This window comes from Salvelinus fontinalis, unplaced genomic scaffold (genome assembly GCF_029448725.1).
Source record: "Salvelinus fontinalis isolate EN_2023a unplaced genomic scaffold, ASM2944872v1 scaffold_1054, whole genome shotgun sequence".
Taxonomy (NCBI): Eukaryota; Metazoa; Chordata; class Actinopteri; order Salmoniformes; family Salmonidae; genus Salvelinus; species Salvelinus fontinalis.
In genome coordinates, this window is record NW_026601263.1 from 38,737 (window position 1) to 55,781 (window position 17,045).

Consider the following 17,045-nt stretch of genomic DNA (forward strand, 5'->3'; position numbering starts at 1 on the left):
GTATGTCTCTCTCTAGGATCTCTCTAGGATCTCTCCATCCATTAATGGATGGAGAGATCCTAGAGAGACACAACGGGTGTGTGGAATTTCTTTCTTTCTTAATGCATTTGAGCTAATCAGTTGTGATGTGACAAGGTAGGGGTGGTATACAGAAGACAGCCCTATTTGGTAAAATACCAAGTCCATATTATGGCAAGAACAGCTCAAATAAGCAAAGAGAAATGACAGTCCATCATTACTTTAAGACATGAAGGTCAGTCAATGCGGAAAATGTCAAGAACTTTCAAAGTTTCTTCAAGTTCAGTCGCAAAAACCATCAAGTGCAATGATGAAACTGGTTCTCATGAGGACCGCCACAGGAAAGGAAGACCCAGAATTACCTCTGCTGCAGAGGATAAGTTCATTAGTTACCAGCCTCAGAAATTGCAGCCCAAATAGATGCTTCACAGAGTTCAAGTAACAGACATCTCAACATCAACTGTTCAGAGGAGACTGTGTGAATCAGGCCTTTGTGGTCAAATTGCTGCAAACAAACAACTACTAAAGGACACCAATAAGAAGAAGAGACTTGCTTGGGCCAAGAAACACGAGCAATGGACATTAGACCGATGGAAATCTGTCCTTTGGTCGGATGTTGGTTCCAACCGACGTGTCTTTGCGAGACATAGAGTAGGTGAACGGATGATCTCCGCATGTGTGGTTCCCACCGTGAAGCATGGAGGAGGAGGTGTAATGGTGTGGGGGTGCTTCGCTGGTGATAATGTCAGTGATTTATTTAGAATTCAAGGCACACTTAACCAGCATGACTACCACAGCATTCTGCAGCGATATGCCATCCCATCTGGTTAGCGCTTAGATGGACTATCTATCATTTGATTTTCAACAGGACAATGACCCAACACACCTCCAGGCTGTGTAAGGGATATTTGACCAAGAAGGAGAGTGATGGTGTGCTGCATCAGATAACCTGGCCTCCACAATCACCTGACCTCAACCCAATTGAGATGGTTTGGGATGAGTTGGACCGCAGAGTGAAGGAAAAGCGGCCAACAAGTTTTCAGCATATGTAGGGACTCCTTCAAGACTGTTGGAAAAGCATTCCAGGTGAAGCTGGTTGAGAGAATGCCAAGAGTGGGCAAAGCTGTCATCAAGGCAAAGGGTGGCTACTTTAAAGAATCTCAAAAATAAAATAGATTTTGATTTGTTTAACTTTAAGACACGGGGGAACATGGCATGTTAATCAAGGCATCCTGACACGTATTTCCCCATGCAGTGCTTTTCAAATAGATGTCTGATGAGCAAAAATGTCCCGAAGCGCGGGCGAGCGCACACACACACAAAGACAATCATGCACAGAAGGATACCATCTGCAATGTCTTAGACTGTTGCTTTGTTACATTGTTTGTTACTGTGTTGAGTGTGTGTGTTTTACCGTGAGTGGGGTGATGACGAGGCGAGGGCAGGCCCCCAGGTATTCATATCCATAGATGTAGGTGGACAGAGCCATCCTGGCCACACAGTTATCTAGATCCAAGTCCCAGTAGTAACGCAGCTGCCTCTGCCACTCAAAGTTACTGCTGGAGTCAACCTACACACACACACACACACACACACACACACACACACACACACACACACACACACACACACACACACACACACACACACACACACACACACACACACACACACACACACACACACACACAGAGCCTTGGTCACTAATCAAGGGATAAGGTCAAATAAACAGGACATAAACTGTTATTTTTTGTTCAGACAAGTTGGATTTATGTAAAACAATCTTTTTTGAGAGAACTACACTTCCCATGATGCAGTGGGTGGTGTGCAGGCCTACAGTACCTTCCGGGCCACGAGGTCTGTGACAATGTCCCTGGCGTGCACGTCTACGGTGATGAGAGCTGTGATGATGTTACGGTGCAGGTTGGGGAGCTGGCCTCGAACCAGGGCTGCCAGGGCATTCAGCCTCTATAGACAGACAGACCGATACATCGACAGACAGACAAGTAGGGAGGGAGGCAGGCAGACAGACAGACAAGCAGACAGACAAGCAGACAGACAAGCAGACAGACACGTAAGCACCAGGAGAATCATCAAAAAACGACAGTATTTCTATGAAGATAAATATCTCTGTTCCAAGGTGTTGTCACCACTGTAGGCTGTTAAAACAGGCATTGTGGACGGTCGTACATCAATGTTGACATATTCAAAGTCCTGCAGGGCCATGAAGTGGTCGTGGTCTCCCTCCAGACAGCCATCCAGGTCTCTGCACCACATCAACTGACTGATGGTTAGCACCACCTGGTGGACACAGAGGAACACTGCAGCTGGACATTAAACATCTTACAGACACCAGGTTTACAACACATGAGAATCATATAATAGGAATTCATTAATTTCCTCAGAGGCAACCCAACTACTCCTGTTCTTTGCTCTGGTAGTCAGCGATGGAGGTTAGTGTGTGTGTGTGTGTGTGTGTGTGTGTGTGTGTGTGTGTGTGTGTGTGTGTGTGTGTGTGTGTGTGTGTGTGTGTGTGTGTGTGTGTGTGTGTGTGTGTGTGTGTGTATGTGTGTATGTGTGTGTGTGTGTGTGTGTGTGTGTGTGTGTGTGTGTGTGTGTGTGTGTGTGTGTGTATGTGTGTGTGTGTGTGTGTGTGTGTACCTGTGAGGGGTGTCCAGCCACCACCCACTCCTCTCGTTCTTTGCTCTGGTAGTCAGCGATGGAGGCCTTGCTGAGGCGACGGAGGGAAGAGAACATGGCTTCCTCTACTTTCCCCAGCCAGTCCTCTACGTTACCACGCGCCTTCAGACCTTTAGCCAGGCCCACCTACACACACACAGGATGAACACACACAAATACACACACACCAAATATTGTAATGGGAGTCGAGGATAATATTTCATTAAAAACTTTGTTACGTCGCTCTTGACATCTCAAAATCCATCTCCAGTGACAATGAAATAATCGACAGAGAGAAAGACAAGCCGGTCTCCTCTCCTTCAGGTGAGACCATGACCAGTATATTACCTACCTTCTCTCCTTCAGGTGAGACCATGACCAGTATATTACCTACCTTCTCTCTCTCAGGTGAGACCATGACCAGTATATTACCTACCTTCTCTCCTTCAGGTGAGACCATGACCAGTATATTACCTACCTTCTCTCCTTCAGGTGAGACCATGACCAGTATATTACCTACCTTCTATCCTTCAGGTGAGACCATGACCAGTATATTACCTACCTTCTCTCCTTCAGGTGAGACCATGACCAGTATATTACCTACCTTCTCTCTCCTTCAGGTGAGACCATGTCCAGTATATTACCTACCTTCTCTCCTTCAGGTGAGACCATGACCAGTATATTACCTACCTTCTCTCTCCTTCAGGTGAGACCATGACCAGTATATTACCTACCTTCTCTCTCCTTCAGGTGAGACCATGACCAGTATATTACCTACCTTCTCTCCTTCAGGTGAGACCATGACCAGTATATTACCTACCTTCTCTCTCCTTCAGGTGAGACCATGGCCAGTATATTACCTACCTTCTATCCTTCAGGTGAGACCATGTCCAGTATATTACCTACCTTCTCTCCTTCAGGTGAGACCATGTCCAGTATATTACCTACCTTCTCTCTCTCAGGTGAGACCATGACCAGTATATTATCTACCTTCTCTCCTTCAGGTGAGACCATGTCCAGTATATTACCTACCTTCTCTCTCTCAGGTGAGACCATGTCCAGTATATTACCTACCTTCTCTCCTTCAGGTGAGACCATGGCCAGAATGTCGTTGCTGTAGACCTTCTCCTGCTCTCCGTCTGCAGGCTGCGTTGTCATGGCGCCGGGGGGCGGAGGGGGCAGCAGGGCGAACTCCAGGCGGGCGATAGCATCAAAACACTTCCTGAGGTGGGGCTGAACGGCCTGGGGGTTCCTGGTCTGAGCCAAGATCTCCAGGAGCTCATCGTTGGACAGGAAGTAGAACCTGGGAACCGAGAGACGGACCTGTTGATTCATGAAGTGGCTTCCAACATTTCACCACAGGGAACTTCACAACACAGTGAGACAAGACATCAGCAGATATAGAACCATTAACCAAGTGGTTAAGACGGTGACCACCAATCCAGCAGAGTACCTGGGGAAGATGACTCTCTTGGACTCCAGGTAGGCCTTCAGACACTTCTGGATCTGGTCTAGAGAAACATGCAGACAGTACCTGGGGAAGATGACTCTCTTGGACTCCAGGTAGGCCTCCAGACACTTCTGGATCTGGTCTAGAGAAACATGCAGACAGTACCTGGGGAAGATGACTCTCTTGGACTCCAGGTAGGCCTCCAGACACTTCTGGATCTGGTCTAGAGAAACATGCAGACAGTACCTGGGGAAGATGACTCTCTTGGACTCCAGGTAGGCCTCCAGACACTTCTGGATCTGGTCTAGAGAAACATGCAGACAGTACCTGGGGAAGATGACTCTCTTGGACTCCAGGTAGGCCTCCAGACACTTCTGGATCTGGTCTAGAGAAACATGCAGACAGTACCTGGGGAAGATGACTCTCTTGGATTCCAGGTAGGCCTCCAGACACTTCTGGATCTGGTCTAGAGATACATGCAGACAGTACCTGGGGAAGATGACTCTCTTGGACTCCAGGTAGGCCTCCAGACACTTCTGGATCTGGTCTAGAGATACATGCAGACAGTACCTGGGGAAGATGACTCTCTTGGACTCCAGGTAGACCTCCAGACACTTCTGGATCTGGTCTAGAGAAACATGCAGACAGTACCTGGGGAAGATGACTCTCTTGGACTCCAGGTAGGCCTCCAGACACTTCTGGATCTGGTCTAGAGAAACATGCAGACAGTACCTGGGGAAGATGACTCTCTTGGACTCCAGGTAGGCCTCCAGACACTTCTGGATCTGGTCTAGAGAAACATGCGGACAGTACCTGGGGAAGATGACTCTCTTGGACTCCAGGTAGGCCTCCAGACACTTCTGGATCTGGTCTAGAGAAACATGCAGACAGTACCTGGGGAAGATGACTCTCTTGGACTCCAGGTAGGCCTCCAGACACTTCTGGATCTGGTCTAGAGAAACATGCAGACAGTACCTGGGGAAGATGACTCTCTTGGACTCCAGGTAGGCCTCCAGACACTTCTGGATCTGGTCTAGAGAAACATGCAGACAGTACCTGGGGAAGATGACTCTCTTGGACTCCAGGTAGGCCTCCAGACACTTCTGGATCTGGGCTAGAGAAACATGCAGACAGTACCTGGGGAAGATGACTCTCTTGGACTCTAGGTAGGCCTCCAGACACTTCTGGATCTGGTCTAGAGAAACATGCAGACAGTACCTGGGGAAGATGACTCTCTTGGTCTCCAGGTAGGCCTCCAGACACTTCTGGATCTGGTCTAGAGAAACATGCAGACAGTACCTGGGGAAGATGACTCTCTTGGACTCTAGGTAGGCCTCCAGACACTTCTGGATCTGGTCTAGAGAAACATGCAGACAGTACCTGGGGAAGATGACTCTCTTGGTCTCCAGGTAGGCCTCCAGACACTTCTGGATCTGGTCTAGAGAAACATGCAGACAGTACCTGGGGAAGATGACTCTCTTGGACCAGGTAGGCCTCCAGACACTTCTGGATCTGGTCTAGAGAAACATGCAGACAGTACCTGGGGAAGATGACTCTCTTGGACCAGGTAGGCCTCCAGACACTTCTGGATCTGGTCTAGAGAAACATGCAGACAGTACCTGGGGAAGATGACTCTCTTGGACTCCAGGTAGGCCTCCAGACACTTCTGGATCTGGTCTAGCAGGGCGTTGTTGTTCTGGAACATCTCCAGCAGACCTGTAGAGACAAAGACAACAGGGGAGGTGAGATAGACCTCTCTCTCTCTGAGTGTATGTGATACCCCTCTCTCTCTCTGAGCGTGTGAGTGTATGTGATACCCCTCTCTCTCTCTGAGTGTGTGAGTGTATGTGATACCCCTCTCTCTCTCTGAGTGTGTGAGTGTATGTGATACCCCTCTCTCTCTCTGAGTGTATGTGATACCCCTCTCTCTCTCTGAGTGTATGTGATACCCCTCTCTCTCTCTGAGTGTATGTGATACCCCTCTCTCTCTCTGAGTGTATGTGATACCCCTCTCTCTCTCTGAGTGTGTGTGATACCCCTCTCTCTCTCTGAGTGTGTGAGTGTATGTGATACCCCTCTCTCTCTCTGAGTGTATGTGATACCCCTCTCTCTCTCTGAGTGTGTGAGTGTATGTGATACCCCTCTCTCTCTCTGAGCGTGTGAGTGTATGTGATACCCCTCTCTCTCTCTGAGTGTGTGAGTGTATGTGATACCCCTCTCTCTCTCTGAGTGTGTGAGTGTATGTGATACCCCTCTCTCTCTCTGAGTGTATGTGATACCCCTCTCTCTCTCTGAGTGTGTGAGTGTATGTGATACCCCTCTCTCTCTCTGAGTGTATGTGATACCCCTCTCTCTCTCTGAGTGTGTGAGTGTATGTGATACCCCTCTCTCTCTCTGAGTGTATGTGATACCCCTCTCTCTCTCTGAGTGTGTGTGATACCCCTCTCTCTCTCTGAGTGTATGTGATACCCCTCTCTCTCTCTGAGTGTATGTGATACCCCTCTCTCTCTCTGAGTGTGTGAGTGTATGTGATACCCCTCTCTCTCTCTGAGTGTGTGAGTGTATGTGATACCCCTCTCTCTCTCTGAGTGTGTGTGATACCCCTCTCTCTCTCTGAGTGTATGTGATACCCCTCTCTCTCTCTGAGTGTGTGAGTGTGTGTGATACCCCTCTCTCTCTCTGAGTGTGTGAGTGTGTGTGATACCCCTCTCTCTCTCTGAGTGTATGTGATACCCCTCTCTCTCTCTGAGTGTGTGAGTGTGTGTGATACCCCTCTCTCTCTCTGAGTGTGTGAGTGTGTGTGATACCCCTCTCTCTCTCTGAGTGTGTGAGTGTATGTGATACCCCTCTCTCTCTCTGAGTGTGTGTGATACCCCTCTCTCTCTCTGAGTGTGTGTGATACCCCTCTCTCTCTCTGAGTGTGTGTGATACCCCTCTCTCTCTCTGAGTGTGTGAGTGTATGTGATACCCCTCTCTCTCTCTGAGTGTGTGTGATACCCCTCTCTCTCTCTGAGTGTGTGAGTGTATGTGATACCCCTCTCTCTCTCTGAGTGTGTGAGTGTGTGTGATACCCCTCTCTCTCTCTGAGTGTGTGAGTGTATGTGATACCCCTCTCTCTCTCTGAGTGTGTGAGTGTATGTGATACCCCTCTCTCTCTCTGAGTGTGTGAGTGTACGTGATACCCCCCTCTCTCTCTGAGTGTGTGAGTGTATGTGTGAGAGAGAGAGTTAGTTACCTGGCTGTGTAGCAGCCCTCAGAGCATTGGGAAGCCTGTTGACCTTCCTCATAATCTCCTTCCAGGACTTGTCCACCTGGAGGAACATCTTGGCCTCAGCAGGAAGCTGTCTCTGGATGTCTGGCGCACTGAAGATACTCTCCAGGTACAGCCAGTTACGCTGACACGTCAGCCACTCTTCCTACAGGAGGAGGGAAGGAGAGGGAGGGATGGAGGTAGAGAGGTTATATTCTGGAGCACTGAAGATACTCTGCAGGTACAGCCAGAGAGAGAAAGAAAGAAAGAAAGGCAACAAAATAACAAAATGAAGAGAAAGAGAGAGAGAGAGAGAGAGAGAGAGAGAGAGAGAGAGAGAGAGAGAGAGAGAGAGAGACAGAGAGAGAGAGAGAGAGAGAGAGAGAGAGAGAGAGACAGAGAGAGAGAGAGAGATAGAGAGAGAGAGAGAGAGTGAGAGTGAGAAGTAAATCAGTGAGAGAAAGAGGGTTAGGATTAGAAGGGTAGAGGGGGAGAGAATTACCTAGCATTTGATACATGACCATTAGGCGTATAAAACAGCATCATCACACAGTACCATCCATTGGATTTGGTCTGACACTAGTCTCTCACCTAGAGTTGAACCAAAACAGTAAATGAATGTGATTGATCTCGGTCTCACCAGTGTCTGGCTGAAGAGGTTTAGCTGCCTCTGCCACTCGTCTACTCTGGTCTTGATGGGGCCGACGTAGCGAGAGGACGCCACCGTGGCCATGTTGATGGTACTGTCATCCAGCAGCACCTGAATGTCATCAGTTCCTCCCAGGATGAACAGGTCTTTAGACTCCCGGTGGGAGAGAACCGGAAACTCCGTGGTCTTCCAGGAATCCTCAACCTACACGGTGGGGTTGAGTTTAGACAATAAGAATTACAGGAAGTAGAACTGCAACATGGAATCTCTTCATGTTCTTCCTGGGTCTTTCCTACCTTTTTAAGGATGGTCTCCAGTGATGCCTCTCCTGAAGCCTGTCCTGACACCTGCAAGAGAAGAACCAGACTGGGTCAAACACTGTACTGCTTCTGCTTGACCTGGTTTACCTGCTACAACGGAATGGCTACATACAACTACATCAACAGGTCTGTAGTTGGTACCTCCTGTATGTCCATGTCATAACAGAGGGTGGGTGGTACCTCCTGTATGTCCATGTCATAGCAGAGGGTGGGTGGTACCTCCTGTATGTCCATGTCATAGCAGAGGGTAGGTATTACCTCCTGTATGTCCATGTCATAGCAGAGGGTGAGTGGTACCTCCTGTATGACCATGTCATAGCAGAGGGTGGGTGTTACCTCCTGTATGTCCATGTCATAGCAGAGGGTGGGTGTTACCTCCTGTATGTCCATGTCATAGCAGAGGGTGGGTGGTACCTCCTGTATGTCCATGTCATAGCAGAGGGTGGGTGTTACCTCCTGTATGTCCATGTCATAGCAGAGGGTGTGTGGTACCTCCTGTATGTCCATGTCATAGCAGAGGGTGGGTGTTACCTCCTGTATGTCCATGTCATAGCAGAGGGTGGGTGTTACCTCCTGTATCGCTTCGCTGTAGCTGAAGATGTTGAGTTCCTCTAGAGAGGCCAGAGTTTGAGGTTCCTCCAGGAGACTGGCCTCTATGATGGCCTCCAGAATCTCCCAGTGTCTGCCCTTTAGACACGGGTTACGCAGGTCTGTGATCACTGGGAGCTGGAGGGAGAAAACACACACACACGTTACACTCACACACACCCAGGTAACACACACACACACACTGAGTGTACAAAACATTAGGAACACCTTCCTAATATTCAGTTGCACCCCCTCTTGACCTCAAAACTGTCTCAACTCGTTGGGGCATGGACTCTACAAGGTGTTGAAAGCGTTCCACAGGGATGCTGGCCTAAGTTGACTTGCTTCCCACAGTTGTGTCAAGTTGGCTGGATGTCCTTTGGGTGGTGGACCATTCTTGATACATACGGGAAACTGTTGAGGGTGAAAAACCCAGCAGCGTTGCAGTTCTTACACACTCAAACCAGTGCGCCTGGAACCTACTACCATACCCTGTTCAAAGGCACTTAAATCGTTTGTCTTGCCCATTCACCCTCTGAATAACACACATACACAATCCATATCTCAATTGTCTCAAGGCTTAAAAGTCCTCCTTTAACCCGTCTCCTCCCCTTCATCTACACGGATTGAAGTGGATTTAACAAGTGGCATCAATAAGGGATCATAGTTTTCACCTGGATTCACCTGGTCAGTCTGTGTCATAGAAAGAGCAGGTGTTCATAATGTTTTGGACACTCATGCATATACAGTATATTACAGACCGTAACAAAAAAACCCTTTCTGTCACACATCATATCGACATCAACTGGAGAGAATCATCCTACACAACACACATCATACCTTCTCCCTCATGCCCTCAACGTGCTCTTTGAGTCGTGGAACCACACTGTTGGGTGGCAGGCCTTTCTCCAGCTGGTTCACACACTTGGCATACTTATTGACCTGGGCACTCAGAGTCTCTGGGTCCAACTCCTCAAACTTACACTGGGAGGGAGAGAAGACAGGTGGAGAATACTACTGTTATTACATACACTGAGAAGACAGGTGGAGTATACTACTGTTACTACATACACTGGGAAGACAGGTGGAGTATACTACTGTTATTACATACACTGGGAAGACAGGTGGAGTATACTACTGTTATTACATACACTGGGAAGACAGGTGGAGTATACTACTGTTATTACATACACTGAGAATACAGGTGGAGTATACTACTGTTATTACATACACTGAGAAGACATGTGGAGTATACTACTGTTATTACATACACTGAGAAGACAGGTGGAGTATACTACTGTTATTACATACACTGAGAAGACAGGTGGAGTATACTACTGTTATTACATACACTGGGAAGACAGGTGGAGTATACTACTGTTATTACATACACTGGGAAGACAGGTGGAGTATACTACTGTTATTACATACACTGAGAATACAGGTGGAGTATACTACTGTTATTACATACACTGGGAAGACAGGTGGAGTATACTACTGTTATTACATACACTGAGAATACAGGTGGAGTATACTACTGTTACTGCATACACTGGGAAGACAGGTGGAGGATACTACTGTTATTACATACACTGAGAAGACAGGTGGAGTATACTACTGTTACTACATACACTGAGAAGACAGGTGGAGTATACTACTGTTACTGCATACACTGGGAAGACAGGTGGAGGATACTACTGTTATTACATACACTGGGAAGACAGGTGGAGTAAACTACTGTTACTGCATACACTGAGAAGACAGGTGGAGTAAACTACTGTTATTACATACACTGAGAAGACAGGTGGAGTAAACTACTGTTATTACATACACTGAGAAGACAGGTGGAGTATACTACTGTTATTACATACACTGGGAAGACAGGTGGAGTAAACTACTGTTACTGCATACACTGAGAAGACAGGTGGAGTATACTACTGTTACTGCATACACTGGGAAGACAGGTGGAGGATACTACTGTTATTACATACACTGAGAAGACAGGTGGAGTATACTACTGTTACTACATACACTGAGAAGACAGGTGGAGTATACTACTATTATTACATACACTGTGAAGACAGGTGGAGTATACTACTATTATTACATACACTGGGAAGACAGGTGGAGTATACTACTGTGATTACATACACTGGGAAGACAGGTGGAGTATACTACTGTTATTACATACACTGGGAAGACAGGTGGAGTATACTACTGTTATTACATAGACTGAGAAGACAGGCGGAGTATACTACTGTTATTACATACACTGGGAAGACATGTGGAGTATACTACTGTTATTACATACACTGGGAAGACAGGTGGAGTATACTACTGTTATTACATACACTGAGAAGACAGGCGGAGTATACTACTGTTACTACATACACTGAGAAGACAGGTGGAGTATACTACTGTTACTACATACACTGGGAAGACAGGTGGAGTATACTACTGTTATTACATACACTGAGAAGACAGGTGGAGTATACCACTGTTATTACATACACTGGGAAGACAGGTGGAGTATACTACTGTTACTACATACACTGGGAAGACAGGTGGAGTATACTACTGTTATTACATACACTGAGAAGACAGGTGGAGTATACCACTGTTATTACATACACTGGGAAGACAGGTGGAGTATACTACTGTTATTACATACACTGGGAAGACAGGTGGAGTATACTACTGTTACTACATACACTGAGAAGACAGGTGGAGTATACTACTGTTACTGCATACACTGGGAAGACAGGTGGAGGATACTACTGTTATTACATACACTGGGAAGACAGGTGGAGTAAACTACTGTTACTGCATACACTGAGAAGACAGGTGGAGTAAACTACTGTTATTACATACACTGAGAAGACAGGTGGAGTAAACTACTGTTATTACATACACTGAGAAGACAGGTGGAGTATACTACTGTTATTACATACACTGGGAAGACAGGTGGAGTAAACTACTGTTACTGCATACACTGAGAAGACAGGTGGAGTATACTACTGTTACTGCATACACTGGGAAGACAGGTGGAGGATACTACTGTTATTACATACACTGAGAAGACAGGTGGAGTATACTACTGTTACTACATACACTGAGAAGACAGGTGGAGTATACTACTATTATTACATACACTGTGAAGACAGGTGGAGTATACTACTATTATTACATACACTGGGAAGACAGGTGGAGTATACTACTGTGATTACATACACTGGGAAGACAGGTGGAGTATACTACTGTTATTACATACACTGGGAAGACAGGTGGAGTATACTACTGTTATTACATAGACTGAGAAGACAGGCGGAGTATACTACTGTTATTACATACACTGGGAAGACATGTGGAGTATACTACTGTTATTACATACACTGGGAAGACAGGTGGAGTATACTACTGTTATTACATACACTGAGAAGACAGGCGGAGTATACTACTGTTACTACATACACTGAGAAGACAGGTGGAGTATACTACTGTTACTACATACACTGGGAAGACAGGTGGAGTATACTACTGTTATTACATACACTGAGAAGACAGGTGGAGTATACCACTGTTATTACATACACTGGGAAGACAGGTGGAGTATACTACTGTTACTACATACACTGGGAAGACAGGTGGAGTATACTACTGTTATTACATACACTGAGAAGACAGGTGGAGTATACCACTGTTATTACATACACTGGGAAGACAGGTGGAGTATACTACTGTTATTACATACACTGGGAAGACAGGTGGAGTATACTACTGTTATTACATACACTGAGAAGACAGGTGGAGTATACTACTGTTACTACATACACTGAGAAGACAGGTGGAGGATACTACTGTTATTACATACACTGGGAAGACAGGTGGAGTATACTACTGTTATTACATACACTGAGAAGACAGGTGGAGTATACTACTGTTACTACATACACTGAGAAGGAAGATACACAGGCAGTTAGAATATGTTGCTGTAGCTTCATTTTCAGACAAAATCGTATTAACTTTTGCAGTGTGGTCAGAATGCAAAAGGTGAGACTTTGAGACAGCGAAGAATAGAGGAACAATCTCCTTTCTAAAGTGTCAGAAATGTATGGTAGGGAACACAGTGTATTGTGTGTGATACCTAACCCCCTGCATGGTTGCATACTGTACCTCCATCCAGCCGGCCTGCAGGGCGTCCCACTCCTCCAGAGAGTCCCACAGCAGCTGTTTCAGTTTCACCTCCGCACTCAGCTCCTCTAACGCCTCGTACTTAGTCACCTCCACCTACAGAGGTCAGGGGTTAGAGGTCAGAGAGGGGTCACTCAGCTCCTCTAACGCCTCGTACTTAGTCACCTCCACCTACAGAGGTCAGGGGTTAGAGGTCAGAGAGGGGTCACTCAGCTCCTCTAACGCCTCGTACTTAGTCACCTCCACCTACAGAGGTCAGGGGTTAGAGGTCAGAGAGGGGTCACTCAGCTCCTCTAACGCCTCGTACTTAGTCACCTCCACCTACAGAGGTCAGGGGTTAGAGGTCAGAGAGGGGTCACTCAGCTCCTCTAACGCCTCGTACTTAGTCACCTCCACCTACAGAGGTCAGGGGTTAGAGGTCAGAGAGGGGTCACTCAGCTCCTCTAACGCCTCGTACTTAGTCAACTCCACCTACAGAGGTCAGGGGTTAGAGCTCAGAGAGGGGTCAATCATCTCCACTAATGCCTCATACTTAGTCACCTCCTCCTACAGAGGTCAGGGGTTAGAGTTCAGAGAGGGATAGAGAATATAGGCATCCTTTGAAAGAGAAACCTAATCTGAATTGCCTCAATCAATGCACATCCAGGTGTGAAAAAGTGCCAAAGGGAAAATACATAAACGCACAACAGTTACTCTACATTTAACTACACTGTTTCTCTCAAAGAACAATATGGTGAAAAGTGGTGTTTTGCTGTCCTCTGGTGGTCAGAAGACATACTGTATCCTATTACTCTGCATCTCATCTATGTATTGTATCGTATTGTATTCTAGAATATTGTATAGTATAGTATGGTATGGTATTGTATAGTATTGTATAGTATAATATAGTATAGTATGGTATAGTATGGTATTGCATGGTATGGTATTGTATTGTACCTTGAAGTTCTTCTGGAAAGACTTGTACTGGAAGGCCTGGGTCTGCAGCTCGTCTATGGAGACCTGGACCTCCTCCAGCAGCAGACGGACCTTGGGACGCTCAGCGTTGATGTCCATGATCTGATTGTTCTGGGGAGCAGAGATTAACACATACACACAGTTATACATGGATCAGGGATGGGCAACTGTTTTGCTCGCAGCAAAAATTCACCTAGGGCCCCAAAAAGGCTAGGGCCGGCTCTGCCTGCGTGTGTAGGGTATGGATGTGGGTATGGATGTGGGTATGCAGACCCGCGAGCCATAGCGGCCACTCATTACGAGTTCAGATTTTTAGTGGCTCCAACCCCATCAAAGTTGCCCCTCCCTGATCTGGATCAAACCCACACACGTCGCTATTTACCCTACTCTTACAGACTAAATGATCTTTTCAGGTCAGTTAGAGCACAACGACCTGGGGAAGAGGAACCCAGTTGTAAATGACTGTCATATCCAGAGACATTCTTATCTTTTTCCACGGTTATTTATAAAGCCTATCTGGGGACAAACACTGACCCTTAGCGTGATGGTGAAGCTAGTGTGATACAATGCATCTGAACGTTGACCCTTGACCTCTAGTTACCTGAGCCTGCTGTTTGACCCTCTTGACCTCCTTGTTGAGGTCGGTGATGTCCCGTTGGAGGTGGATACAGAACTTGTCCACGTTGGCGTCCTTCTCTCCCACGGCCTTGTCGATGGCGTTGCGTACGGCGGTGACTGAGGGTTTCAGGGTGGCGTAGACGGCAAAGTCCTCAGGAGGGCTGGGCACGGAGTAGGAGTCTATCAGCTTGTACATCTGGGACACGGTCTCCGTCTGCTCGTCCAACCACTCCATCTGACACACAAACACACAGACCATGAAAGAACTGTCAGTGTTTCCCTCAGATGCTTTCCTAGGCGGGCCATGATGGCTGAAAACAGAAATTTGACTAGGTCTTTTCCCAGAAACATCCACGATGTAACCTGCTACGTTCATTTTCCTAACCCTAAATTCTTACCTGCCACGAAAGTCAATTTTTACAAAAGCTGTATCCCTTCTAGACAAAACCGTCTCTTACCCGCTCCTGTATCTCCTCTAGGAAGGTGAGGGAGTTGACGAACTCTGTAGTTGCAGAGGGGATGAACTCCAGTTTGAACTGGGCATCCTGCGCCTCAGCGATGATGGCGTCGATCTTTCTCTTGGCCAGCAGGGGGAGCATGTCATTGATGGCCTGGAGGGGAGGGTGGGGAGGGGGGCAGCACAGGCGTTAATGTTGGTCAGTGGATGGACGGCCCAATCCCAAATCCACCGCTTGACCCTATGCCCTATGGACATGTGTAAGCATTTTGGTAATAGCTCAAACTTGCCCTCTGATAGTCTAAGTGGAAGTTTATATTTATACATATTGCTCAGATCTCCCCAGTGCAAAGGTCCGGAGTCTAGGGAGTGATTTAACACGGGGTAACTGTGAGTTCCACTCCTCCTACCTCCAGACAGCGTAGTGGTGAGGGGATGAGCTTCTCTTTCAGCAGAGTGGTGTCTACCAGCAGCAGGCCCAGGTGTCTCTTCTGTTTGATGGCCAGGGCCTCTTTATGTTCGCCGTGGTACTTCTCCAGACTCTCAGCGAAGAACGCCACTCCTACAGGGAACAGAGTCACATGATGACTCTCTAGACAGTTTCAAAAAGAGAGGTGGGGAGTGTTGATTTGCCACTGTGAAATATACAGAAAACACCTAAAGGACCTCATTGGATCCAAAGGTCTGAACGAACTGAGACAAAATGGAAATGCTGCTGTGGTATTTGTGTTGAATGTAGAAACTCAAAGCTACATACTGAAAAGGAGTGCCTTGGCTAATCCATTTTCTCTGTTCCCTAGTAAGTTCATTTAATTGATGATGATGAAGAGTGTGGCTACGGTACCGTGATCTTGATCTCTGAGCGCGTCCAGGTCCAGACTCTCATTCTCTCTGTAGAAGACGCGGAAGCTCTCGAAGGTGCGCGCGTACACGCTGGCCGAGTCAAACGCAAACTGGAGCAATTGCTGAGAGGGAGCGAGAGGAGGAGGAAGAGGGAGACGAGGAGTGATAACAAAACAAACGTCTTAATGAAGCAGCCAGTTAGACGAACAGTCAGGACGAAGAGGCAAGATTACAAAACATTGGACTGTGATAGTCATTTAACTGCCACAAATGATTTAAAGAGCTTTGGCATTAGGAATCATAATAGACACCAAAATGTCCAAGACAATTACAATCCACTAGCTAATTCAAATGACCTTTAAAAGGACACAGAATGCTGACCTTGATGTCGAGGACGATGTTCAGGAGGTGTTTATCATCCTCTAACATGGCCTCCAGACCAGGGCCGTCACCACACGTCTTCTCCTCCACCTGAAAGGTAGAGGAATAACCCTATGTTATGATAGGATAGTATTACATCTGCTCTACCTGAATGGTAGTGGAATACAACCATGTTATGATAGGATAGTATTACATCTGCTCTACCTGAATGGTAGTGGAATACAACCATGTTATGATAGGATAGTATTACATCTGCTCTACCTGAATGATTGTGGAATACAACCATGTTATGATAGGATAGTATTACATCTGCTCTACCTGAATGATTGTGGAATACAACTATGTTATGATAGGATAGTATTACATCTGCTCTACCTGAATGATTGTGGAATACAACCATGTTATGATAGGATAGTATTACATCTGGTCTACCTGAATGGTAGTGGAATACAACCATGTTATGATAGGATAGTATTACATCTGCTCTACCTGAATGATTGTGGAATACAACCATGTTATGATAGGATAGTATTACATCTGCTCTACCTGAATGGTAGTGGAATACAACCATGTTATGATAGGATAGTATTACATCTGCTCTACCTGAATGGTAGTGGAATACAACCATGTTATGATAGGATAGTATT

At 46.6% G+C, this 17,045-nt stretch overlaps 1 protein-coding gene across 1 annotated transcript in view; it reads right to left on the minus strand.

Moving 5' to 3' along the window:
* Positions 1 to 16,488, minus strand: part of LOC129848546 (dynein axonemal heavy chain 6-like) — a gene marked incomplete at both ends in the record, with an annotated part of 54,954 nt that extends 38,466 nt beyond the window's left edge. Inside the window, 18 exons of the mRNA XM_055915713.1 lie at positions 1,433 to 1,588; positions 1,861 to 1,986; positions 2,209 to 2,319; positions 2,680 to 2,844; positions 3,772 to 4,000; positions 5,767 to 5,863; positions 7,383 to 7,563; positions 8,038 to 8,250; positions 8,343 to 8,393; positions 8,937 to 9,092; positions 9,795 to 9,938; positions 13,128 to 13,241; positions 14,082 to 14,210; positions 14,701 to 14,952; positions 15,176 to 15,328; positions 15,585 to 15,736; positions 16,019 to 16,139; positions 16,399 to 16,488. Of these exons, the coding sequence (XP_055771688.1) occupies positions 1,433 to 1,588; positions 1,861 to 1,986; positions 2,209 to 2,319; positions 2,680 to 2,844; positions 3,772 to 4,000; positions 5,767 to 5,863; positions 7,383 to 7,563; positions 8,038 to 8,250; positions 8,343 to 8,393; positions 8,937 to 9,092; positions 9,795 to 9,938; positions 13,128 to 13,241; positions 14,082 to 14,210; positions 14,701 to 14,952; positions 15,176 to 15,328; positions 15,585 to 15,736; positions 16,019 to 16,139; positions 16,399 to 16,488 (2,640 nt within the window). The remainder of the gene's footprint in view (positions 1 to 1,432; positions 1,589 to 1,860; positions 1,987 to 2,208; positions 2,320 to 2,679; positions 2,845 to 3,771; positions 4,001 to 5,766; positions 5,864 to 7,382; positions 7,564 to 8,037; positions 8,251 to 8,342; positions 8,394 to 8,936; positions 9,093 to 9,794; positions 9,939 to 13,127; positions 13,242 to 14,081; positions 14,211 to 14,700; positions 14,953 to 15,175; positions 15,329 to 15,584; positions 15,737 to 16,018; positions 16,140 to 16,398) is intronic.
* Between the last annotated feature and the right edge of the window lie 557 nt (positions 16,489 to 17,045).